This window comes from Anarhichas minor, unplaced genomic scaffold, assembly GCF_050575085.1.
Source record: "Anarhichas minor isolate MPS153535 unplaced genomic scaffold, ASM5057508v1 ptg000011l, whole genome shotgun sequence".
NCBI classification, from domain to species: domain Eukaryota; kingdom Metazoa; phylum Chordata; class Actinopteri; order Perciformes; family Anarhichadidae; genus Anarhichas; species Anarhichas minor.
The window spans coordinates 3723391-3750000 of record NW_027466457.1 but is presented as its reverse complement, the minus strand read 5'-3'; the positions used below and the strand labels follow the sequence as shown (position 1 = coordinate 3750000).

Below are 26610 nucleotides of genomic sequence, written 5' to 3'. Positions count from 1 at the left end.
AAAACAAATAAAGTCATGAAATCTTTAATGACTGGCTTAACTGAACTCATGAGGATAACCTCAGACCAGTAGCGCCGAGATCAAAAAGTGGCCGATGGTATGCTGCTGTTGTTCAGCGGTATGTACCTATCCTTGGAGTGGTATGCTACTTTTCCAATGTTACACTGTTTGCTGAAGGCAGGTGCCGCTTGAAAGTGGTAGTCTACTGTCAGACAGGCACACCAGTGCCGTCTCTTGATGCATATGCACATTTAATGTAAATTGGTTTGATTCACGAACAGTGATGCCGTGCATTTATTTTTTTGACTTTATTGACAAAGTAGTGCAACACAGCATCTTAAATAAAGGAATGTATTTATTTTATCTCGTCCATTTTGTTGTTTAGATATATGAAAGGCTTTTTAAAGGACAATAAAGTGATTTAATATTTGCTGATGTGCCCTGAAACTGATATTATGGCCAATGTATGTGTAAGGATTACAGGTACGTGAACCCAAAAGCACGACTCAGAGACAGAATACAAGTATAGTTTTCTTTACTTGTGTATAGGTAGGGTCAAAACCGGGAGGTCAGTCAAGAAGGTGCTCAAATCCGATAAGGGGCAGGCAAAAATCCAAGGTCGAAACAACAGGCAGGCAGGGTCGGAACAGGCAGATCAGGAACAATATAAAGATAATGCTGAAGAGCTTGGCAGAGACACACAAGACAATCTGGCAGGGAACAAGTGCAAGTGAGTGGACCTAAATAGTGAGGGACTAACGAGGGAATGGGCTGCAGGTGAGATGGGCGTGGAAGACCAGGTGAGGGGAATGGGTGATGATATGGTGTGAATGGCAGGACCTGAAATAACAGGAGGGTTAGAAACAGGCAGGATGAAAACAATCTAATCTGAAGGGGAATTTGTGACAAAAAGTTCGGAAATTAGTGTTTGGTAGATTATTTCTCTGTTGTAACAATGCTTCTCGGCAATGATTGATGAACATGCATTTCTGGGATGAGCAGCACAGCTGAGTGTGTGGGTTGCGCCCATGAAAAATTTGCCAAATCTTCTCTGCCGGTGTCGGCAACACCTGCACTGGAACCTGAACATGTGGAGGAACGTTATGTTCAGCGATGAGTCCAGATTCTGTCTAAGGAAGTTGGATCGTAGGGTCAAAGTGTGGAGAAGACGGGGAGAACGCTATGCTGATTGCTGCACCGATAGAGTAACACCTTTTGGTGGAGGCAGTGTGATGGTGTGGGGCGGCATCTCCATCACTGGAAAAACGAGGCATGTCTTCATTGGAGGCAATCTCAATGCAGAGAGATATCGAGATGAGATTCTGCAACCAGTGGCAATTCCATTTCTCCACAGTCTGGGACCGAACTCCATCCTCCAAGATGACAACGCTTGCCCCCACAGAGCGGTTTATCAGAGACTACCTCCAGAATTTGGGAGTAGAGAGGATGGAATGGCCTGCCAACAGTCCTGACCTCAACCCAAGTGAACACTTGTGCGACCAGCTGTTCGTGCCAGAGTGACCAACACAACCACGTTGGCTGACTTGCGACAAATCCTGCTTGAGGAGTGGAATGCCATCCCACAGCAGTGTGTGAGCAGGCTGGTGACCAGCATGAAGAGGAGTCAGGCTGTTGTGGCTGTGTATGGTTCTTCCACACGCTACTGAGGCTCCTGTTTGTGAAATGAATAAATTGTAAAATTGCCAATATGTCTTGTTTCTTCCTTGTTACTGATAGACTTCAATCATCCAATCCACCAAACAACACCAAACAAGAGTCGATGGCAGAATACGCTGTTTGGCATTGGCACAGAAGATTTGGCAAATTTTTCATGGGCGCAACCCACATACTCAGCTGTGCTGCTCATCCCACAAATGCATGTTCCTTACAAATGGGGCACCGTTTGAAAGGTAACTAAACAGGCTTTCCAACGGTATAACATTTATTGCCAAGAAGCATTGTTACAATAGAGAAATAATCTACCAAACACGAATTTCCAAACTTTTTGTTCGATGTTTATACCACTGATATGAATGGCATACCACTCTGATTCAACGCCATATACCACTAATATGAACTTTCAAGCAGCACCTGCCTTTAGGAAATGGTGTGCCGTTGGAAAGGTACTGGCATACCACTCTAGGGATAGGTACCTACTGCTGAACAATAGCAGCATACCAACGGCCACTTTTCGATCTTGGCATCACTCCCTCAGACACTGAATTAAAATAGCATTAAGAACAGTGTAATAGAACTGCATCACAGTCTAGCTTGTTAACAGGTCTTATACACATTCATAGTTAGATTGATTCTAAATTCTTGTTAAACTTAAAACAATGATTATGAATTTGTAAATGAACATTTGGCAAAACCAACAACTTACTTTCTATTACTTGGTCACTACTGTGCACTCACTGTGAAACTTTTTTTCATGATTGTGAATCTTTTACTTTACCTAACGGCTGGCTCAGGAACTGTTCTCTATCTGACTCGTGGTGAGACACCACAGGATCTCACTAGGAACTCAGTAACGAACACCCACAGAACACAAGAGAGATTGGATTTTCTTCAGTTCACGCAGATTTATTTGCATCACAAAGTATCCAAGTAAACCGAGCTGTCCGGAGTCAACTCGCTTCACAATAGCATTGTACATTATTTTATACCTTCATTCTACCCTAAGTCTCCCCCCCTTCGGAGATGTCCTCCTCCTCTGAACTTCCTCCTAGACAAGTTACACTGTGTACCTCGGACAAGTCATAACAGAGGGTTTTTTGATTAACTAGTCTCCTTCCCCACTCGTCTTCTCCTGATTTCGCCTCTGGCCGACCGTCACAGCGACCGGCTCCCGGCAACCTTTTACATTCAGTTACATAGATGTAGCTACTTTCATTGAGTTACCACGTCACCAAGAGTTTCAATTCTACGGTTTCTCTAGTTTTCACAGTAAACCACGAGAAATAAATCATCTCCCACATTCTTTGCAAATACAATGCTGCAAGGCCCTTATGTGATCTTACACACCTCGCTAAATGAGACCCATAAAAGTATCTCATCATGTGGACCACTGAGTCTGAAAGCTCTTCCACATGTTTTACACGCATGTGGGTTTCCACGTGGACTTTCAACTCACCTTTACATCCAAACTCTTGACCGTGTTTTGCATCAATTTAACTTCTCGCCTGTATGGCCTCTCATATGGATGTTAAATGCTGATGTTAGATTGAATCTTTTCCCGCAGGTATTGTCATCTTGCATGCATTGTATCTGTGACCTTTGCTTTTGTGGTGTCTCTTCTGTGGTTTTGGCTCTACATTTTAGGTGATATTATGAACTATAACTAATGTCAACTTTTATTTCCTGTAAATGGATCTTTTAATCCGTCAATAAAAACCTACACATACTCTGCATATTTACAAAACTCCTTCAAACTCCTTATCTCAAGACCTCTAACATCTAATCGTTTCATGATGATTCCTCAACACTGTGGACTCTTCACATAAACAGCAACAAGCCACTATTCATTCTGAAATCTCTTCCCTTTAATTTCCAAGTAAATGACTACTCACCTGTGTGGGTGTGACTACAACTGGAACCTTTGTGCTGCAGTGATGCAACTTTTAACCTGTGTGGGTTCTCATGTGGGTGTTCACGTTACTTCCACATCTGAAATCTTTCCCACATATTTTGCATGAATACGGCTTCTCACCTGTATGGATTCTCATGTGAGCTGTCAAGTGACTGCTAGATCCTAAATCCCTCCCACATGTTTCACAACTATATGGCTTCTCATCCGTGTGGATTCTCATGTGTCTTTGCAATGCTAAAATTGTGTCAAACCTTTTCACGCAGCTCTTGCAAGGGTACGGCTTCCCACCTGTGTGGGTTTTCATGTGGCTGTTCAAGTTACTGCTAACTCTGAAACCTTTCCCACATGTTTTGCATGAATACGGCTTCTCACCTGTGTGGATCATCATGTGGCTGGTCAAGTGACTGTTAAATCGGAAATCTTTCCCACATATTTTGCAAGTATTCCGCTTCTTACCTGTATGTGTCTTCATGTGGCCTATCAAGTGACTGTTACGTTGAAAAGCTTTCCCACATGTTTTGCAAGAATATGGCTTCTCATCTGCGTGTACTATCATGTGTCTCTGCAAACAGGACTTATTCTTAAAAGCTTTCTCACACATGTCACATTTGATTGTCTGAGTATGACAGTGAATCGTTGCCATAGCGGGATTGTTTGCGTGATGTTGATTCTGTTGTTCTGGCTCTGCATCAGTTGATCCTGAGTCTCCATTCTTGTCTCCTTCCTGATCTTGGCTCTCAGCTTCATGAGAGTTGTGAGAGAGGAGCTGCTGGTCACCACTTGGTTCTGATACCACAGAGCTTTTAACTGGGATGTTGCTGAAAGGCTGAGTTTCATCGACACTAAAGTTTGGTCTGGTCTGGTCTTCACTGGGGTCACTTTCCTCAGAAGCAGGAATCAACATAAAGACATCAGTCTTCTGCTTCAGGACAAGCTGCTCTCCCTCCTCACTGGTCCAGAGTTCATCCTGCTGCTCTTCAATCTGTGGAGGTTCTGGGTCCTCTTGGTCCAGACTGGAGTTCCTCTCCTGAACAAAGAGCTGCTGCTGGTCAGAGAGATGCTCGTCCTCCTCACAGACATGTTGTTGTGGGAGCTCTGGAGGGACAAAGGATGAAAGGAATCTGATACTACTGTGATGATAGAAACCGTTGTCAAATCAGCTGACACTAAAATGGTAGTGCACCCATATTCTGTCTTACTTTATTTTCTTGAGGGTAGTTTAATTGATAAGAATGTAGGATAAACATATAGAAGCATTATGCTTCTGCCTGTGTCTTTTCAGTCATATTGTACACTAGATTGTATTTGGCTACACTTAGTGTATTGTGTGTGATGGCTGAATACAAACACTACATTCATGGTAAACGCATTCAAACGGCCCACAGCAGGATTGAGGGAGCATAGATACAAAATGCATAATATGGAAATAAGATTAATTGGATTGAAAATAGATGATTTCTCAATATTTGAGGTGCTATTAATAAATAATTCTCAATAATTCCAGACAATGACTGATATTTTTACGTTCAAGACATCTCTGACATACTGAAAATAAAAGATTTTTACAATACTGATTGAGACATTTTACAAAATAAAAGCCTAAAATTTGTACTTAGAAAAAGCAACATTTTGAAATCTTCGAGGTGCTGTGAAGACATAATAAAACATAATCACACACTTCATTTCTGACAATTAGTGAAACAAAATGTAATAATTCTTCTCTAACTAGGGGAGCAAACTTTCATGGCGCATGTCTGTCATTTTCTTAAAAAAAAAATAAATTAAAATGACAAACGTTTTCAGTGCTGGCCTTGGACAGACTCCTGTGGCTGCAACAGCTTATGCAACGTTTGTGACATATTTGTTGCTTTTTTTCCCCGTCTCCGGTAGGAATACATTTAACTTTTTCACCGTGAGACGGTGTCTTGAATTTTTTGGAAAATCGGACCATCAGTGCTCCTTTATTCAGAATGCCCACACGGCAAGGATAAGTATGCAAAGATTTAATAGGAATGTGTGAAATAATTAGTGGCAATCAGAGGGTCCCCCCTATAGAGTGCTTTTGCTGAAGTCTACACAGACTGAATACGCAAAACAATAGATAACATTGATGCAAGCCAAGTCTTTACATGTGTTGCACACACAGCACTAAGGCTTACATCATTAAGAATAAGGCCACTCACAAAGTAACTACACAATCACGCAGCATCTATGCCCTGCAACAAAAGGCCTTACAAGAAACAACCAGGTTTTCTTTGGCAACATAGAGGAAACACCACAACAATATATTTATACAACTCTTGCCCCCTTGTTGCGCCTGCACAGTAGCCTATTAAAGGCTACAATGTTGTATGATTAAGACAGCACCTATTAAGGTCTAATGTGGGGTGATAATGATCTGTGGCTGCCTATCTATGTAAGACAGTCATGTGAGATCATTTTGAAATAGATTTATAGCACAATATTGGGACTTTTGTAAAAACTAGGCTATTCAGTTTCCCCCGTAGCCACACTCACTCCTACAACTTTAGCGTAACAATGTGGCCAATCACAACCGAATTCAGACATTAGCTAATTAGGCTATTTGGCTGCATGGGGAAAAGATTAGTCTACTTATTTGTGTAGACAGTTGTGTTTTTTCACACTTAAACTGGTAGTATTCAAGTAGTATACAAATACAACGACACCACGACGCTGTGGGAACACTATTGAGTTGTTTAGTTATCTATTTCTTTTCATACTTACTTGGGTCCGATTACTAACTGTGACAAAGCTAAACGTATTTCTATCACCAGAAACGAAAAAATGCAACAGGAAGAGTAACATAAGGCCAGCAATGAAAACGTTTGATTTTTTTTAAATTGAATGATTATGATGAAAAAAATGGCGGATATGTGGGTTTCTAAATTTCCTGCTCATGGCTAGGGTAGAATTATGTAATTCTGCGTCATTTTTGGTGTTTTTGTTATTTTTTAGAGCAATGAAAACTTTTTTTTTAATCTCTTAATTGGTACAGTAAAAATGTCAGATTTTTAGTATGGCTGAAGTGAGAGATTTCCTGATCATGAATATATCGGTCATAGTCTGGAATCATTGAAAATCTTTTTATAGCACCTAAAATATTCATAAATGTATGTTTCACAGTAGAAATATAGGTCTTTGTAAGAGTTGTTTTGTTATTTTGTGATTACAACTGGAACGTTTGTGCTGCAGTGATACAGCTTTTTTTACCTGTGTGTATCCTCATATGGCCTTTCAAGTTACTGCTACATGTAAAATCTTTCACACGTGTTTTGCAAGTATAAGGTCTCTCACCTGCGTGGGTTCTCATGTGGCTTTTAAATCCTGAAATAGTCCGGAATCTTCTCCTGCAGGTCATGTAACGGTCTGGCCTCTCTTCTGTGTGGATTCTCATGTGGCTTTTCAATGCGGAAATGGTATCGTTTTTTCCCCCGCATATCTTGCAAAGGTACGGCCTCTCACCTGTGTGTATCCTCATGTGGCTTTTCATGTCAGTACTACATCTGAAAGCTTTCCCACATGTTTTGCAAGTATATGGTTTCTCACCTGTGTGAATTCTCATGTGGACTTTTAAATAACTGTTATATTGGAAACTTTTCCCACATGTTTTACAAGTATGTGGCTTCGTACATTTGTGTACTATCATGTGTCTCTGCAAATATGACTTACACTTAAAAGCTTTCTCACACATGTCACATTTGAATGTCTGAGTATGACAGTGAATCGTTGCCATAGCGGGATTGTTTGCGTGATGTTGATTCTGTTGTTCTGGCTCTGCATCAGTTGATCCTGAGTCTCCATTCTTGTCTCCTTCCTGATCTTGGCTCTCAGCTTCATGAGAGTTGTGAGAGAGGAGCTGCTGGTCACCACTTGGTTCTGATACCACAGAGCTTTTAACTGGGATGTTGCTGAAAGGCTGAGTTTCATCGACACTGAAGTTTGGTCTGGTCTGGTCTTCACTGGGGTCACTTTCCTCAGAAGTAGGAATCAACATAAAGACATCAGTCTCCTGCTTCAGGACAAGCTGCTCTCCCTCCTCACTGGTCCAGAGTTCATCCTGCTGCTCTTCAATCTGTGGAGGTTCTGGGTCCTCTTGGTCCAGACTGGAGTTCCTCTCCTGAACAAAGAGCTGCTGCTGGTCAGAGAGATGCTCGTCCTCCTCACAGACATGTTGTTGTGGGAGCTCTGGAGGGACAAAGGATGAAAGGAATCTGATACTACTGTGATGATAGAAACCGTTGTCAAATCAACTGACACTAAAATGGTAGTGCACCCATATTCTGTCTTACTTTATTTTCTTAACTAGCTTAATTGATAAGAATGTAGGATAAACATATAGAAGCATTATGCTTCTGCCTGTGTCTTTTCAGTCATATTGTACACTAGATTGTATTTGGCTACACTTAGTGTATTGTGTGTGATGGCTGAATACAAACACTACATTCATGGTAAACGCATTCAAACGGCCCACAGCAGGATTGAGGGAGCATAGATACAAAATGCATAATATGGAAATAAGATTAATTGAATTGGAAATAGATGATTTCTCAATATTTGAGGTGCTATTAATAAATAATTCTCAATAATTCCAGAAAATGACTGATATTTTTATGTTCAAGACATCTCTGACATACTGAAAATAAAAGAATTTTAGAATACTGATTGAGACATTTTACAAAATAATAAGCCTCAAATGTCCTCCTCACAGACATGTTGTTGTGGGAGCTCTGGGGGACAGAGGATGAATAGAATATGATACTGTGATGATAGAAAAACTGAAGATACAACACGTGACGTTATGGTGTCAGACATGCTCCTCTGTTGGCTTTCTAAAGACTATAAAGGTTTTACATACCTATCCTGTTTAACTTACCTTCCGCTTTCAAAACGATATCCAACAGTCTGCGCTGACGATCGATCTGTTTCTCGTGCTCGACGATAGTTTTCTCCAAAACTTCGAATATTTCTTCAGCAGCAGCAGTTAGTCGCTCGTTGACAAACTGTCTCAAAAACGGGACTACAGACATTATTGTTGTTTAATAATTACGATTAAAGTTATTGTCTTCACTACATCTACAACATCGTCTTCCAGCTAATTTGACACGCATCTAAAACTACCAGCGCGTGTGTGTGTTATTTACTTCAACGGGCTGTCACGCTGTTAAGTTTCTTCAAACCTGCTAACCCACCAAAAGGCATTTTTCTCCGTGTCTTTTTTGTCTTTCTTTCAACGTTATTTGAAAACAGTGTCTTGATACCTCACTAACACACTCTGTTCGGACAACGAGTAAAAAATAAATCCACTAGAAGCCGTTCATCATCCTGAGTTTGTGGCACCGGGGGTTGGCTCCACCGTTCAGTGGTGCCATGCACGGGTCCCTGAGAGGTAACACAGAATTTCCCTCTCCACTTCTCTCTGGTGTGAGGGTTCACTGTTGAAGTGGAGGGAGAGATGATATTAAAGTATTCCTCAATGTCCAAAGTACCGTTCAGCCAGAGCCTCTGAAACTATTTTCATCTTCTAAAGATCCAGTTAATGAAAGTGTAGAATCCAGGTTTTAGTCTCTGGGCATTGTGAGCCCGCTCCTGTCTGCAGCTGATCCGAACGAACTGCTTAGATCTCCTCTCCGTCTCATAACGCATCCATTCGTGGTGAGGAGGGGCAGGTGTAGCTGCTTTTCATAAACCCAGCCCCCTCGCTGAACACATCATCCTCATCTCCCCAGCTCCACCCCTTCAGCTAGTAAGGCTCATCTGATAGCAGGACGAGCAGTTAAATATGCATGAGCTTGACAAGTGGCATTGAGAAGAGACAGGATAAGCTAGACTGCTGTGGTGTAAAATGGGGGTGTGACAGAAATAACTGCTGCATGAAGCTGCATAGTTCATGGACTTACAAACAACACTAATCTCTTACCTTTTGACACAGATAGGCGTAAACCTGAATAACTTGTTTTGCCAGCAGGGCTAAACTCATCAGTTTTCACAGTGAGTTTCCTTCATTCCAGATAATCAAATATGCAGCAGTTAAGGGAGATTTTAAAGTTTAAACAGTAGAGCGGATGGTGCGGGCCTGAGCCCCAACAGTCTCTTTTAGCGATGGTCAGAAATGAATGTTTCCCATTAGGTGAATATATTAATATCTGTTAACTTGTTAGTTTCAAGGAAAATAATCAATGTGTGTTGAAAGAAAATCTATTAAAAATCCTCGTCTGATAGAAACATTAAATCACCAATCATGCCGTGCGGTTAAATTACCCTGAAGCCAGACCTCCATAGTGTCAGGTGAGTGGTCTAAACAATTTCACCATAAAATAACGGCAACTTACTGGCAGCAGGGACGCAGTAATTTACCGTTTTCTTACGGTGAAGCTACCGTAATTTACATTTACGGTATATTACCGTATACTGGATTACAGTATGTGATGGGAAAAGTACCGGCATACCACTCGAGGGATAGGTACATACCACTGAACAATAGTGGCACACCCCAAGGATAGGTACCTACTGCTGAACAACAGTAGCATACCAACGGCCAGTTTTCGATCTTGGCATCACTCCCTCAGACACTGAATTAAAATAGTATCAAGAACAGTGTAATAGAACTGCATCACAGTCTAGCTTGTTAACAGGTCTTATACACATTTATAGTTAGATTGATTTTAAATTCTTGTTAAACTTAAAACAATGATTATGAATTTGTAAATGAACATTTGGCAAAACCAACAACTTACTTTCTATTACTTGGTCACTACTGTGCACTCACTGTGAAACTTTTTTTCATGATTGTGAATCTTTTACTTTACCTAACGGCTGGCTCAGGAACTGTTCTCTATCTGACTCGTGGTGAGACACCACAGGATCTCACTAGGAACTCAGTAACGAACACCCACAGAACACAAGAGAGATTGGATTTTCTTCAGTTCACGCAGATTTATTTGCATCACAAAGTATCCAAGTAAACCGAGCTGTCCGGAGTCAACTCGCTTCACAATAGCATTGTACATTATTTTATACCTCCATTCTACCCTAAGTCTCCCCCCCTTCAGAGATGTCCTCCTCCTCTGAACTTCCTCCTAGACAAGTTACACTGTGTACCTCGGACAAGTCATAACAGAGGGTTTTTTGATTAACTAGTCTCCTTCCCCACTCGTCTTCTCCTGATTTCACCTCTGGCCGACCGTCACAGCGACCGGCTCCCGTTCTTCCCTTGACCAAAGTAGTCGATAAATAGATAGATAGTTACTTTATTAATCCCGCAAGGGACATTTTTTTCGCTACAGCAGCATTTATAGATACAGGTAAGCAACCAAAGTAACATAGTAAAAATATTAAATATCAAATGCACATTAAATATAATGAAATATAATAATATCAAATTAACGAACTAAACAGTAGTGCAAAGATTTAACCAAACAACAGTGTAACGGTGTTATAGTCGTGTGGATGATTTGGCCAGAGGTGATTTATTGTACAGTCTCATTGCAGTGGGCAGGAATGTTCTCCTGTATCAGTCCTTGTGACAGCGGAGCTGGATGAGTCTGTTGGAGAAAGTGCTGCGCTGCAGTAGGTGGTGGAGAGGGTGGTCCGGGTTATCCAATATGGATAATAGTTTCTTTAGTGTCCTCCTCTCCACCACCGTTTCCAGAGTGTCCAGTTTGCAGCCAATGATGGAGCCGGCCTTCTTAGTATTAAGGCACCTGGACGTGCGTGCTTTTGTTCATATTTTTTGTGACTCTAACTGGAACGTTTGTGCTGCAGTGATACAGCTTTTCACCTGTGTGTATCTTCATATGGTCGCTAAAGTTACTGCCAAATCTGAAATCTTTTCCACACGTTTTGCAAGTATACGGTCTCTCACCTGTGTGGATTCTCATGTGGCTTTTCAATGATGAGTTCTCACGGAATGTTTTCCCGCATATCTTGCAAAGGTACGGTATCTCACCTGTGTGTATCCTCATGTGGCTTTTCATGTCAGTACTACATCTGAAAGCTTTCCCACATGTTTTGCAAGTATATGGTTTCTCACCTGTGTGAATTCTCATGTGGACTTTTAAATAACTGTTATATTGGAAACTTTTCCCACATGTTTTACAAGTATGTGGCTTCGTACATTTGTGTACTATCATGTGTCTCTGCAAATATGACTTACACTTAAAAGCTTTCTCACACATGTCACATTTGATTGTCTGAGTATGACAGTGAATCGTTTCCATAGCGGGATTGTTTGCGTGATGTTGATTCTGTTGTTCTGGCTCTGCATCAGTTGATCCTGAGTCTCCATTCTTGCCTCCTTCCTGATCTTGGCTCTCAGCTTCATGAGAGTTGTGAGAGAGGAGCTGCTGGTCACCACTTGGTTCTGATACCACAGAGCTTTTAACTGGGATGTTGCTGAAAGGCTGAGTTTCATCGACACTAAAGTTTGGTCTGGTCTGGTCTTCACTGGGGTCACTTTCCTCAGAAGCAGGAATCAACATAAAGACATCAGTCTTCTGCTTCAGGACAAGCTGCTCTCCCTCCTCACTGGTCCAGAGTTCATCCTGCTGCTCTTCAATCTGTGGAGGTTCTGGGTCCTCTTGGTCCAGACTGGAGTTCCTCTCCTGAACAAAGAGCTGCTGCTGGTCAGAGAGATGCTCGTCCTCCTCACAGACATGTTGTTGTGGGAGCTCTGGAGGGACAAAGGATGAAAGGAATCTGATACTACTGTGATGATAGAAACCGTTGTCAAATCAGCTGACACTAAAATGGTAGTGCACCCATATTCTGTCTTACTTTATTTTCTTGAGGGTAGTTTAATTGATAAGAATGTAGGATAAACATATAGAAGCATTATGCTTCTGCCTGTGTCTTTTCAGTCATATTGTACACTAGATTGTATTTGGCTACACTTAGTGTATTGTGTGTGATGGCTGAATACAAACACTACATTCATGGTAAACGCATTCAAACGGCCCACAGCTGGATTGAGGGAGCATAGATACAAAATGCATAATATGGAAATAAGATTAATTGGATTGAAAATAGATGATTTCTCAATATTTGAGGTGCTATTAATAGACAATTCTCAATAATTCCAGACAATGACTGATATTTTTATGTTCAAGACATCTCTGACATACTGAAAATAAAAGAATTTTACAATACTGATTGAGACATTTTACAAAATAAAAGCCTCAAATGTCCTCCTCACAGACATGTTGTTGTGGGAGCTCTGGGGGACAGAGGATGAATAGAATATGATACTGTGATGATAGAAAAACTGAAGATACAACACGTGACGTTATGGTGTCAGACATGCTCCTCTGTTGGCTTTCTAAAGACTATAAAGGTTTTACATACCTATCCTGTTTAACTTACCTTCCGCTTTCAAAACGATATCCAACAGTCTGCGCTGACGATCGATCTGTTTCTCGTGCTCGACGATAGTTTTCTCCAAAACTTCGAATATTTCTTCAGCAGCAGCAGTTAGTCGCTCGTTGACAAACTGTCTCAAAAACGGGACTGTAGACATTATTGTTGTTTAATAATTACGATTAAAGTTATTGTCTTCACTACATCTACAACATCGTCTTCCAGCTAATTTGACACGCAGCTAAAACTACCAGCGCGTGTGATATTTTTGTACATGTTTTACATTTACTTCCGCGTGGTGTCAAACCTGGCTCTGTCCCAATCCAGCGGCTGCATCCTTCGGAGGATCCACCCTTTGCGGTCTACGTCGGCGACCGACTGGTCTGGAATGAGACGGCCTGATCTACAGAGCTCAGAAGGATTATATATATACAGTATATATATATATATATACAGTATATATTTTGAATCATATATTCAATAATTCATTCATAGTTATTTTTCAAAATATTGTTTTTCTAAATTAATAATCAGTTAATAATTAAATCATTTGCTGTGTTAAATAACTCATTTTCAATCATTTATAGTAAATAAACAATGTATTTATCAATAATTTTATTAAATTTAATTCACACATATATACATATATATACACACACACACATATATATATATATATATATATATATATATATATATATATATATATATATATATATATATATGTATATATACACATATAAATATATACATATATGTTTATTTATTTATCAATGAATCTTTCTAGAGAAAAGAACCTGGATACTTCCAATCCTAAAGCGAGGACAGTTAAGAAAAACGATAGCACACTATTCAATGACATTTTATGTGATAACAGTTTTTTTAAGAAAATCTGTACTTGGACTTTTTTATGACACACCTTACTATACCAAATTTGATGACATAGTATATCATAATTTATTCATTATATATCATTCTATGACATGTTTACATACTATACTATGTCACTACTATGACTGTGCTATACTAATATACTAAACTATACTATGACTTCTCATAAAATACTTTTATGGAGTGCTATGCTATTCCTTTTTGGGACATTTTCTTTGGCATACTTTAACGCTTTTTTAAACTTTTTTAAGGCGTAGGATATTATGACATTTTTACACAGAGAATACAATGATATTTTTAATGAAATTTTTATGGCATATTTTACCATGACATATTTTATTTTTTTAGAACATACCATATTATTATTATTCATGGTATACTATTTCATGGCATATGTTTCTATGACATATTTTATGTTTTTTATGAGATACGAACGTTATTATTTTTTCATGGCCTCCTATAGTATGACTTTTTAATTACATTTTTATGACAAATTCATATTATCATGGCATACTATGCTATGATATTTTTCTGACTTTTTTCTGAGATAATAAACTTATAAAGTCTCTCCCGCTACAATAACAGACCCTAGTTCATCACATTCTTATGTGTTTTTGAATCAGATTTCATGGAAGATAGATCAAAACCTTGCACACCACAAAACACAGTCCTACCTTGATAATATGATCATGTAATGATAATGTGCTTTTTGTAATGTTGACGTGGAATTAAAAGTGACTTACATTTAATTATATTCAAGGCCATTTAAGTCTCAGAATGACTCACAGTAATTAAATGTAGACCTTCCATGTTTGTCAGTCCTTTAATTTGGTGACAAAATAAAATACAAATCAAAATAAATATTGTGTGTGTATATTCAGGTATCTATTGGTTTAGACACATACTATGCACTTCCTCTGGTTCCATTCTATACCATCTACCAAAAAAAAAGGCGAAAATGCTGTGTAAATTGTTAAAAAAAACAAAATTAAGAATCTGAAAAAATAATCAGTATCAAGTAGGCCTATTGAGGAAACATTTTGCTGCATTATCCAGTTGTGTTTTTCAGGTCTTCCTCTCCTCCCCTTGATGCCCTTGTCTCCATCCAGTCTGCTGGTCCCCCCTCAACACCTCACAAATGTGCTCCTCAAATAAGCTCCTGAAAGAAAGCCAGAATGCTTTTAGTCCCACTTAGAACATAGTGGTGAACGTCAGCCTCTTCTGGCTAAAATTAGTATTACAACAACAAAACATATTACAAAAACGATTGCATCTTTTCTGTGATTTTGGCTCTGCGTGAGATCCTGAGTCTCCATGCTTACCCACTTTCTGATCTTGGCTCTCAGCTGCTTGAGAGAGAAGAGCTGGTATAACGGCATCAGTCTCCTGCTACTGTACAAGCTGCTCCTCCTGACTGGTACAATGTTCCTCTTTGGATCAGGGTCTGACACTTGCATAGACCTCAAAGGGGGCTTGAGCACCTGACGTTTGGCCTTCTAGGGAGAAAGTGCCCTTTTTCAGTTTTATCCCACATATATCCCACATATCCCACAGATATGAGGGATATGTTTTGAACGTGCAGAGAGTTTTGAACATGAGCAAAAATCTTCCTGAAACATGTATGCACAATTACAGTCAGGGGTTTATAAATTAAATTAATAAAAACAATTAATGTATTATTGATGTGAATATAGGTGCCACATGGCACATTTAAAGAGGTAGCCTTACTGCATTATATGGATTACATGACATTGTATTTTTAATGGTGAAAATGTAGTGTTTTCCTTCAGACATTTTCACAATAAATGTATGCAAATATCTCAGAATACAATAAATTACACTCGTATTTTTCCATGGGAGGACCCCCAAACCCACTGAACTGAACAAACTAAACCACGGTGGCAGACTTGTACTTGTTTCCAAAGACGCCAGCGAAATGAAGGTTTTCCTTCTTGACTAGAAATGTTTGCACACACACATCACCAACCCACTACTTTTATTAGCAGCATCAAAGTTGTTGATTGCTGAAAGATGCAGTGCAATGACATTACATTTATGGACCAGGAAGATTCAGTCAAGATATTCATGTTTTCACGATGACGTTTACATATGCTAATTATTCTTCTAATTTGGGAGTGGCTGTACATTTGTGATTTGGTTTTTATTTTAATTATAGAAATATTGGTTGACTTTTTACTTCCACTATTGGCCTATAAACTATTATCTGTACAGAAATAAAGACTGCATCTTGGGTGAAAGAAACCTCCCCTTACTGTATATTTGGAGTATAGATATAGTGTAAATGTTCGCCTCTTTGATCCAATACGAGTTAAGATGATCACAACATAGCCTACATATGAATGTCAAGATTGTGTTTTTTGCTCAGTTCTGCTCACGTAAATCCCATGTATTGAAGGGTCAACTGAAATGAAGGCCAACTGGATGCCTCAGTTTTAATTGCTTTTTTTTTTATGCCAGTGGAATTTCTCACGAGACCGAGATATTTACATCACGGCCCATCTAAAATGGGGATTATCAGCCAAATGCCCGCGCCTGCGTTGACAGATGGCAAGACACCCACTGTGTTAAACGGCATAGATTGGGGTCAGTGTGGGATAATATGGGTTATCTATCATCCACTGTGTCGTACACATTTTACAACCATGTGCATATAGGAGGCCAGAGCAACGTGGCACATGGCGTTTCTCCAATGTCTGCACACCTGCGTGTAGCTCCGGTAGTGCGATGGATCAAGAACAGTACATTTATAGCTTTCTTTTTGGCGGATTGTGCCACGGGTTTTAAGGTCTATGTGTGCCAGATAGTGTCCATCCAGGTCATGACAAAATGTATGCCATTGTGTTTTTGTCTTGAATCCCAGTGATTCCCCTGTTTTGCATAAAGCTATAACCACACTGCGCGTCCGTGTGTTGCTCTCGTTCGCGTCCACGCGCCCAGGTTCGCTTTGCATCTCGTCAAAACAAAGCGGGGGCGAGCCATTGAGCGAGGGAGCGAGCGGCGCATGCTTCATGAATGAGTCCCCCTCTACCGCACAGCAGGTCGGATCCTTCATCCGCCTGCACCCTGATGCCCGTTTGGGTGCGCAGACCCACGGGGAACAGTAGAGAAGCCAGCCGCTGATGAGCCCCGGACAGTAAACACTTCGCACCAGTGCTGCATCACCGTTTCATCCCATCAGGAACAACACGACAGGATAAGGCACGGTGAGTACGGGCTACAGTGGGCGGCCAGAGGCACATGACATACGACAACTTTGTGGCCATTATCATCCAGTTTTCACCCAAAGGGGGACTTTATGATGCGTCTGTCCCAGTCTGTGTGTGCGTCCACAAGACAGTCACGTTGTTTACAGTGATACTTTGCCTCATTCTCTCGTCCACAGGTAGAAAAAATAGAAAACCCTCCACGTACGCACGACTGGCCGTACATTCCTCCGTGTAGGATAAAACGTGTGCTGTTGATTCCGTGTCTGGGCGACTGATTGGCTATTTTATATCGAATAAACATGACAGGGATAGTACAGTAGGATATCAACAGGCCAGAAAGGCAACATCGAGACTGATATGAATTCAAAGTGTTATCTTGCTGAGGTCGCTTCTAAAAGAAAAGGAGGAGGGGTGAACAAAAGCAGAAATGCCCAGACTGGCGTGGCGTGGCATGGCATGTCGGGTAGACGGTGTGTGTGTGTGTGTGTGTGTGTCTGTAGTCCGTCGCTTCTCAGGATTTGGCTGAGATGTGATCTTACTCCTCTGAAAATGCAGACCTATCCTCCCTGAAAACACACACTCACCAATTGTATCATGCATGCATGGTGGCAGTGAAGAGGGGCGCTCGTGTTGTGTCTTTGTCTGTAGTGACAGCCCAGACTGTTGTTCCCCCCTCTGACCAGGGGATGGTGCTTTACTATGCCCAGTATGTTTCTATGGGAAGACACCCAAATACACTACAATACTGAACTGTCATACTGCCTTCATGGCTTTTACAGGAATAATTCACACACACACACACACACACACACACACACACACACACACACACACACACACGCTCACACTCTTTGGCTACTGTACATGCACACACATGCATTTCCCCTCTTTCTCTGATGCAATGTGTGTGTGTGTGTGTGTGTGTGTGTGTGTTATTGTGTTACGGTTGGGGCGTAGCTTGAGCTCTGATTGCAAAACACACTTGCATAGTGTTGAAATAACAGAATAGGGAAACAGAAAGCACCCAGCTTATTTCACACTATGTCTCCTTTATGGGGGTCACAAATGTGTGGCTTAATTTTCTCCTGTGTCCCGGTGACCGTAAGTGATACTTTCATTTGTTTTGTCTGTGTTTTAGTGCTTCAGTGTTCCTTATTTAATTCATCGTCTCAAAGTGAGTGGTAGCAGGACTACAATGACTGTGTCAGGCCTTCAGACATTTTTTTCACTGACACATTCGAGCTGCTTAATCTGCAATCACGCCAGTTCACTTTATGAGCCTTCGATGAGACGTTTACGTTCAGTCCGACCGTAATAATCTTTCTCCATCATCTCTCCTCTTATGTTCAGATGCTTGATGGACTCCGGCGGAGGCACGCCTCCCGGCCCTCCTCCCGACCCCTGTCACTCAACTTCAGCACCTTCTCTGCCCCTCCCCCGAGCCCAGACATGGACAGCAGCAGTGAGCATCCAATCAGGAGGTGAGGATCAGTTCCAGGGATTACAATTTCACAACGCACAGAATCCTGGGAAATGCATGAAATATTAATTTACATGCGTACAAATCCCAACGTTTCTTTTCCCAAAAGTCTTAATTAAGGGGCTCAGCTTTGCTTGCAACACATGTTGAACTAATGATAACGATCTCCCGGTGGGATGTTTGCATGATGTACATCTCATCGGTTTGTACACTTGCTTTCCATGCTTCCTGTGTCTGTGTGTATGTGGGCGTGGAAGAGGGTCTGTTGTTTACTGCCCTGCTGTCAGCAGAGAGTTTGTGGACTGCGTGGGTTTAAATTCCTCATTTCTTTTTCAGAGTGCTAGTTTTCATCAGTACCTTCTGAAAATACTCAAACAGTGTCGTTGTGTTTTGCGTCCTGAAGTGAGTTAGGATTTAAGAGGAGAGTTTGTCGGGTTTATTGCAGATGTATTGTATCAGTATATATTTTATAATATATATGAAAGTTATTATTATTATATGTTGCTGATTAATGCGAAATATCTGTACTGAAATGCCAAAAATACGTTTTGATGTAGTTTTGTTTACATTATAGTTTGTCCACCAGAGAGCACTGACAAGTTTATTTTTCAAAATGTCCCGCTCTGTACATTTTGTGCATTTATCTGTAAATTATTATTGACTGATACGTTGTTATCACTGAGTTTAACATTTTGGGTAATACTCGCTTTCGCTTGCTTGACGAGAGTTAGATGGGCAGATTGATACGACTCTCGTGTCTGTACGGTAAATATGAAGCTAAACTTTAAAGCTCACTAAGTTGTGTTTTTTAGACTAAAGTGTAGAAGCCACAGACGACACAGCGGTTATGTGCCAGACTATTTTGCTGTCGGGTGCAGTGACTCCCTGGAGTCTTCACTGGTTTCCTGGGAATTTCACAGTGACATGACGTCACACAAAATAGTCCAGCTGTTCTTAAGCCAAGCAAAACTACTGTTTATTATTATATTATGTTAATAATACACATATGATAATATGTAAATAACCCAGCACCTCTTAAATCATGCTTTTGTAAAGTTATGGTTAGACTCTCTTTCCACCTCCCTACACTCGTATTTTGAGTAATTCATTTGCCAAAAAAGAAACTAAACTTTCTTGAATTTGCATTATTTTATTGTTTCTTTTTTTTTCAAATGTTCTATAAATATCACGATACTATTATTATTATTATTATTTTTGATCTTTTTATTTATTTTTTTTTTTGTTACACTGAACAAAAAACGCGACAAAACATCGTTAATGACAAAAATACAAATAGACATAAAAGTGAAAAAAAAGTAAAATAAAATAAAATAAAAGGGGGTCACCATTCACTCTTAACAAACATTTTGGGTATGGTATCTATTCTTTCCAGGTCACCTGAGACTTTTCCCTTGTAAACAGTCCATTTTCTCCAGCGCTGATCATGGATCCCTGCTTTGATCCTTAGAAAAAGAGTCAGTTTTTCCATAGAGTATATTTCCTCCACAATGTCCAGCCACTGTCCTGGACTTGGAGGGTCACTTTTCAACCAGCTCCTTGTGATGGCCTTTTTACTTGCGAGTATCAGGATTTTAAAGAGGTAGAAGTCCTTTTTTTGAATTATGTCGCCAGGTATCATTCCCAGGTACACAATCCGGGGGTCCCTGGGAATCTCGTAGCATAGAATCTCCTCCAGAGTCTGAATAACCCTGTCCCAGAATGCTTGTATTTTTATACATATCCAGAAAATGTGTGAGTGGTTAGCATTCATCTGCCCACACTGTCTCCAGCATGGCTGCTCTTTACCCAACTGTTTATGTTTTATATGGGGTGGAATAAAAAAGCAGATTAAGTTCTTCCAACCGAATTCCCTCCATCTTCTAGAGCTGGTGGATGTTTGTTGCGTTCTACACATGGAATGCCAATCACTCTTCGACAGTTCAACGTTCAGTTCTACTTCCCATTTCAGTTTTACATATAGTGTGTTTCTTCCGTTTCGTTTTTTTGTAAACTCCTGTACAGTTTGGAGACCAACTTTGAGGGGGTTTGTTTGTATGCACATGTCAACACTTCAATCACTTCATTACCTTCTGATGAAATCCCTTTTTTAATTTCTGTATCATAGAAATGTCTTAGCTGTAAATATCTGAACAGGTCCCCATTTTCTAAATTAAATTCTCTTTTGAGTTTTTCAAAAGTTTTAAAAGTTTTTCCCTCTATGAGTGTACATACCGCTGTTATCCCTTTTTCTCTCCAGCGTACACAAGTATTATCTATCTGTCCAGGTCTAAACCTGGGGGTCTGAGAAGGCCAAATCAGAAGTTTACCGTCTCCTTCCAGTTTGTATTTTTTGACTATCTCATTCCAAATGTTCAGTGAATCTTCTAAGATGGAATTTTCTCCCTTTTGGTCAGTATATTCTTTTCCACCTAACCTGGCCTGAGGTTGAGATTGACCCAGATTTAGCTCAATGTGTTTCCATCCAGCTTGATACTCTGGGGAGCACCAATAAACAATGTACCTCAATTGGGCCGCGTAGTAGTATTCTCTGAGATTTGGCAGTGCTAGTCCTCCGTTTTCCTTGTCAATTTGGAGGGTCTTACACTTTACCCTTGGCCTTACTCCTGCCCAGATAAACCGGGATATCTGTTTGTCCCATGCTGTAAACTGAGATTCTGGGATTCTGACTGGTAGTGATGAGAAGAGGTAAAGCGATACTATTATTCAAGTTTAAATTCTTCTGGCCATGATCCTGTGGACATCATAGTGAATATTTCAAACAAGCTAATACATAAATGATTTTCCAACCTTAAAAGAGGAGAAACTGGACATTTACACTCTCAAATATCAATATCATTATCAGCGTCAACGATCCAGTATCAGTCGGGCTCTAGTCTCACACACTGCAGCTGTGCTGAAAATGGAAGAGCAGGAAAACCTTCTTTATTGTCCTGCATTGTGTCACTACTTCCTATCCCTGTTGTTGTTGTTAATAAGCCGAACAACTTCCTCCTCCGCGTCCGCCTCCTCGCCCGTACAGTGACAAGCACAACAAAGTCCCAACTGCTTCAGTCTGGTTACCCTGCAGTTCCTCTGGCATCTGTGCTCCGCATAAATATTTGTTTCCATCAATGGTTGTTTTGTACGGATTGTTCCACCCATCAATGCATGTGCTATTGTTTCCTCCTCTTCTGAGACCTCGGGCAGAGCGGTGGCCCACCTCTCGGCTTGGCTCCTCCCATGCTGCTCTTAGCGTGCTGCCCCTCTCTCACCGTGCATCATTCTGTCCTACTTCTCTCCTCCTCTGTCACCGGCCGCTCTTTCTATTGTCATTGTGCTTTTTCCCTCTCGGCGTACTCTATCTCGCTCTCGGATTCACACGGCTTATGTTCTCCCTTCCAGCTACCTCCTCTGGTTCCGTCTCTGTATGTCAGCTGACCTTCTTTCTGTAGTGTCCACTACTTAGTGTATACTCTTGTTTCTCTCCACTTCCTCTATATCTCCCTCATGAGGACTTTGCACCGGCTGAAGTTGATGAGCTCCCCCAGCCTCAGCGAGCTGGGGAAGAGCGAGAAAAGTTCCCCAGAGGACAGAGGAGAGAAGCAGAAGAGGGCAGGAGCCAACGCCACCTGGAACAGGTACGCCAAATACAATCAAGGTGAAAAAAATGTAGTGGCTAAAATGCATTTTGAACAATTATTTAGACAGGTTTGTGTGCGTGTGTTGTGTTGCAGTATCCACAACGCTGTCATAGCAGTCTTCCAGAAGAAAGGTTTGGCAGATAATGAACTCTACACTCTCAACGAAGGTGTCCGGTAAGTTTATACAGAAACAGCCACACGCATTCACACAGTACAGAGACAACTTCCTCACTTTGCAGTGTATGTCCTTATAATGACTGTTGATGTCATTTTGTGCCATAATTTGTATAATTACCGTTCTGTCCTACGTTTGCTAACTGAACGTCTTCTTGTGACTACGTTTGTTTGTGTGAGTGTACTGTATGTTGGCCTGCGGAGTCATGTGGTTATGCCAGATATCTCATTAACTTTCTAAACCAGACCCGTCACTTCTATCACATCAGCCTCTATCACAGCCCAGTAAACATATTTCCATGTACAGAAAAGCCACGAGGTCGACACACATTTCTTCAACTACACAGGAAACTCACCATTATAATGCAGGAAAACAGGATGCTCAGCAGATCCTGCGGTTGTATTTAATGCAGATTAGTAATTCATTGCAGGTTGTAAATACCTTATTCACACAAAATAATGGTTGAATACTGTCCATCTTCTGATTGTTGTGTTTAAGTCATAAAGTAAAGCAAAAGCCACACGTTTGTTTCCTCAGGCATCTGTTAAAGACCGAGCTGGGGTTTTTCTTCACAGAGTACCTTCAGGTAATACTCTTTTAATATTGAATAAGGATTGGGATTATGGCTGCAAAACACCCTACAGATAAATGAAAGCAGTGCTGTCTCAGATATTATTATTCAGTGCCATCTTTTCACTGTATTTCACAGAACCAGTTGCTGACAAAAGGCATGGTCATCCTTCGGGACAAAATAAGGTTCTACGAAGGTAATGCTGACTGGATAAATGGTCTGAATACATTTTGTCGTGGTCTGTGCCTGTGAGTTGAGCTTTAATCAACTGTCTTCTTGGCTTGTTCCTGTGTGATTGATGCAGGTCAGAAGTTACTCGACTCCCTGGCAGAGACCTGGGACTTCTTCTTCTGTGATGTTCTCTCCATGCTGCAGGCAATCTTCCATCCGGTTCAGGTGCACAAACATCTTAAGAGTCAGCTGTTTTTTTTTTGGTCTTTGCTGCCCAACAACCTCAGTTAATCAACCTTGTCTGTTTTCTGTGTCCTTATTAATGTGTGCAGGGTAAGGAGCCCTCTGTCCGACAGCTAGCTCTGCTTCACTTCAGGAACACCATAGTCCTGAGTGTGAAGTTAGAGGACGCCCTGTCTCGACCTCGGGCCCGTGTGCCTCCTTCTGTTACACAGATGCTGCTTATTCTACAGGTCGGCCTGCAGGCCAAACTTAATAGCCTGTTTCCTCACTCACTGTTTGCTTGTTCTTTCTGTTCCCAACCAGTCAAAATGGCACCAAATTATGTTTTAGAACTTTGCGCACAGACTGAACCACTATCACAGATAGTGTGATCGTGGTTTTCTGTCTAATTTAAATCTAATATCAAGACGTGAATACGTCAGACTGAATGGCATAAACACACCAAGGGCATAAAGTCTTAACCATAATTGAATTAAACAAATATAGACATTTAACTTACTTACTGACTACATTCTTCTTCTACATTTGAGAAAATAGAAGAACAAAATGTTTGATATTTTGACGTCATTAACGGCTTATTCTGTAAAAATTGTCATTTATTATTCTTATTATTACTTGATTGCACCAAGCGGACAACTTTAGTTTGGACCAACAGAAACAATCTACTGTATGACTTTGATGCCTGCCTCTGTCTGTTGTTAGGGGGTCCATGAGTCGCGCGGTGTGAACGAGGACTACCTGAGGCTCGAGTCCCTGATTCAGAAGGTGGTCTCGCCTTACCTGGGCACGCACGGGCTTTACTCTGAAGACGGTGCTGAGGCCCATTGCTGTGTTCTGGGTGAGACCCTGATCCCAGAAGCAGAGTAATGATGCCATGTGTCTGACGAGTGACATAAATTTAACACCTTCCCTACTTTTTTTCCCCTTGTCTTTCAGAGAAGCGCTTACCGTGGGGCTGGTCCAAGTCTGCGGATCAACCTTCTAAAAACCCTGTGGTACGATCTAAAAGCTACAATATCCCCCTGCTGCTGACCCCCGTGGCTGAGTATGACCCAGATGCCAGCTCTGTTGGCAGTGGAGGAATTCGGCGCCACTCGGCCTGCGAGATTATAACATGCCTGGAAGAACAAGGACTTGCCTACGCTGACTTGGCCTCAGGGTCTGAACTATCTGGCCCCTCCTCCAACCGGCTGCGTGTGGGCTCTCACTTCAATGGTATGACACAGATGAAGATGTCTGAAAATACTGAAATCATAATGTCATCATCCATAATAATCCAATACCCTCTCATACACAGGTATTGTACAAGCGGGAGCGAGTGCCGTGGCCTTGCCTCTTTCGTCTCTTTCGTCTCCTTCTATCCTTTCCCTTCATTCCTCAGGAGCTCTGCACGGCACTGAGGCCACAACAACAATGACTGATCTCAGTAAGGGTGCATCCTCCACGCCGCCCAGTGAATCATCCAGCCCTGAAACCATAATTGGACAAGTGCTCGAGTCTGCAGACTCCGACTCAGATGGGATATTTATTGATTTTCCACCTCACTCCTCAGAGGCTATGGGGTACTGCCGCGAGAGCAGACAGAGCACTGTGTAGCTGTGGTTGCCTTTTAGGAGGGCAAAATATTTAAAATATTAGTTATATTTCATTAAATTGGTACCATCTTCCTTTCTTACGAGTCTATTCCAAGTGCTTTCACTGATGAGTGGAAACCTCGCAGCTCTAAAATGTCAACTTTTTAAGAAAATATTTTTGGTCCCACAACATACAAAGCAAACATACAAAGCAAATCCTAGTGGGGTTATTAATAAGTGACTGAATGTTTTACCAGGTTTTCAACTTGAGGAAAATGTAGTTGTGACTTTATCCAAGCTTTTTATCCTGAGCTTTCACATTTTTTCATAAACCCGAATACGTCATATTATGTTCGTAAGGGATAAATCTGGTGATATTCTATATTTCTTTTATTGACAAAAGACTCCCTTGAAAATGCCAAAATCAACAATGAATTGATCCCAGGAAGTTTTGCCTCCCATTGTTCTTGCCACTGCCACAGACCTCAGTTTGTGTCCTAAATCTAATAACACATCCAACACCTGCCACACGATTCTTTATTTGGAGAAACGTAGCCAGGGTATTTTATTTTGACTCAATCCCACATTCACATCGATGGTACCGTAAATACTCACCAGATCATCAAATGCTGAAAATAGTCCCCAACAAATGCACTATTTACTCCTGTTATTGGTGCTAAAAACTACAGTACCAAAGAATTATTCTGCTTTCTTGAATTTTAAACTATTTATTTGGGGCTGAGTTTCTCCCCCTTAAAGGTTTTTTTTGAGGGAGTTTTTCCTGTTCCGATGTGAGGGTCCCGGGACAGAGGATGTTGCATACAGATTGTAAAGCCCTCTGAGGCAGATTTGTGATTTGTGATTTTAGGCTATATAAGATAAATTTAATTGAGTTTCACAGACACGCTGGGGAAGTCAAAGTATTGAGTTATGGACTAACACATTGGTGGTTTTGGTCTTTTCATGAGATTTGTTGACAATATCAAAAATATACAATATAGTCGATATTATCCTTTAATCCATGAAGGAGCGTGTTAATCCTTCAAAAAAAGTTAGTTATGAGGTTTTCAAACAGCATCAGTTTCTTAGGAGATAGCTGTTAACAGCCACCATTCATCTGGAAAAGTGGCAGAAACTTACAATATTTATCATGGATTTGTTTTTGTATTTGTGTATTTTGAGCCTCATAACAGTTTTATATTTCGTGTTTATGTTTTGTTGTCTGCCTCTTGGCAGTAACACAATAATGAGTTATTCTGCTCTCTCTTTTGTGTGATATCTTATGAAAATGTGGACTGTTGAATTGCTTTTTTATCGTCAGCGGGTGTCATAGAGGTTTAATGCAAACATCTCTTCTTAGAGCAAACATCAGTGTGACTGCATTTGCTTTTCAGTGTTGGCTCTGTACAGCAAGACTTTGAGGAATGACTATGTTTATTGTTTACATTTGTTAAAGACATGAACATTTTTGACTGAATGTCGTCTCACACACTGTATTTTGCACCACCACTACCTTGTAAATAAAAATGCATTGCTGGCTTTTAGGACAGCTAGATGGTGTAAAGTGAGCTTTTATCTTTAAATTAATTGAGATTTTAATAAGGGCTTTTTAACTGAATCTTTTTCAAACGATGTTTCACCTCAAGCGTTTTGTACTTTACTTTTTTGACAATCTA

The 26610-nt window shown here is 40.7% G+C and overlaps 2 protein-coding genes across 2 annotated transcripts; one reads left to right on the top strand and one right to left on the bottom strand.

Annotated features, from left to right (window-relative positions):
• Nucleotides 1-3275: 3275 nt before the first annotated feature.
• LOC142947874 (uncharacterized) lies at nt 3276-13224 on the bottom strand. The gene is made up of 5 exons (XM_076089743.1): nt 12968-13224; nt 11311-12278; nt 8466-8637; nt 6905-7795; nt 3276-4684 (listed from the first exon to the last, which is right to left on the bottom strand). The coding sequence occupies exons 1-5, from the start codon at nt 13119-13121 to the stop codon at nt 3621-3623; spliced, it is 3249 nt and encodes a 1082-aa protein (XP_075945858.1). The 5' UTR covers nt 13122-13224; the 3' UTR covers nt 3276-3620.
• A 3642-nt stretch (nt 13225-16866) lies between these two features.
• prr5a (proline rich 5a (renal)) lies at nt 16867-26507 on the top strand. Its single transcript, XM_076088940.1, has 11 exons — nt 16867-17076; nt 18430-18560; nt 22072-22197; nt 22294-22374; nt 22913-22961; nt 23085-23142; nt 23251-23342; nt 23450-23590; nt 24063-24198; nt 24297-24575; nt 24658-26507. The coding sequence occupies exons 2-11, from the start codon at nt 18430-18432 to the stop codon at nt 24954-24956; spliced, it is 1392 nt and encodes a 463-aa protein (XP_075945055.1). The 5' UTR covers nt 16867-17076; the 3' UTR covers nt 24957-26507.
• Nucleotides 26508-26610: the final 103 nt, after the last annotated feature.

Coding starts and splice junctions, on each gene's coding strand:
- LOC142947874 (XM_076089743.1), bottom strand. CDS start 13,121: ATGTCTACAGTCCCGTTTTTGAGACAGTTTGTCAACGAGCGACTAACT. Junction 7,796..8,465: donor AGGTAAGTTAAACAGGATAG/GTATGTAAAACC, acceptor TTGTCCCTCCAG/AGCTCCCACAACAACATGTC. Junction 4,685..6,904: donor CCACATGAGAACCCACGCAG/GTGAGAGACCTT, acceptor TTGTCCCTCCAG/AGCTCCCACAACAACATGTC.
- prr5a (XM_076088940.1), top strand. CDS start 18,430: ATGCTTGATGGACTCCGGCGGAGGCACGCCTCCCGGCCCTCCTCCCGA. Junction 22,375..22,912: donor ACTCTCAACGAAGGTGTCCG/GTAAGTTTATAC, acceptor TTGTTTCCTCAG/GCATCTGTTAAAGACCGAGC. Junction 23,143..23,250: donor CAAAATAAGGTTCTACGAAG/GTAATGCTGACT, acceptor TGATTGATGCAG/GTCAGAAGTTACTCGACTCC.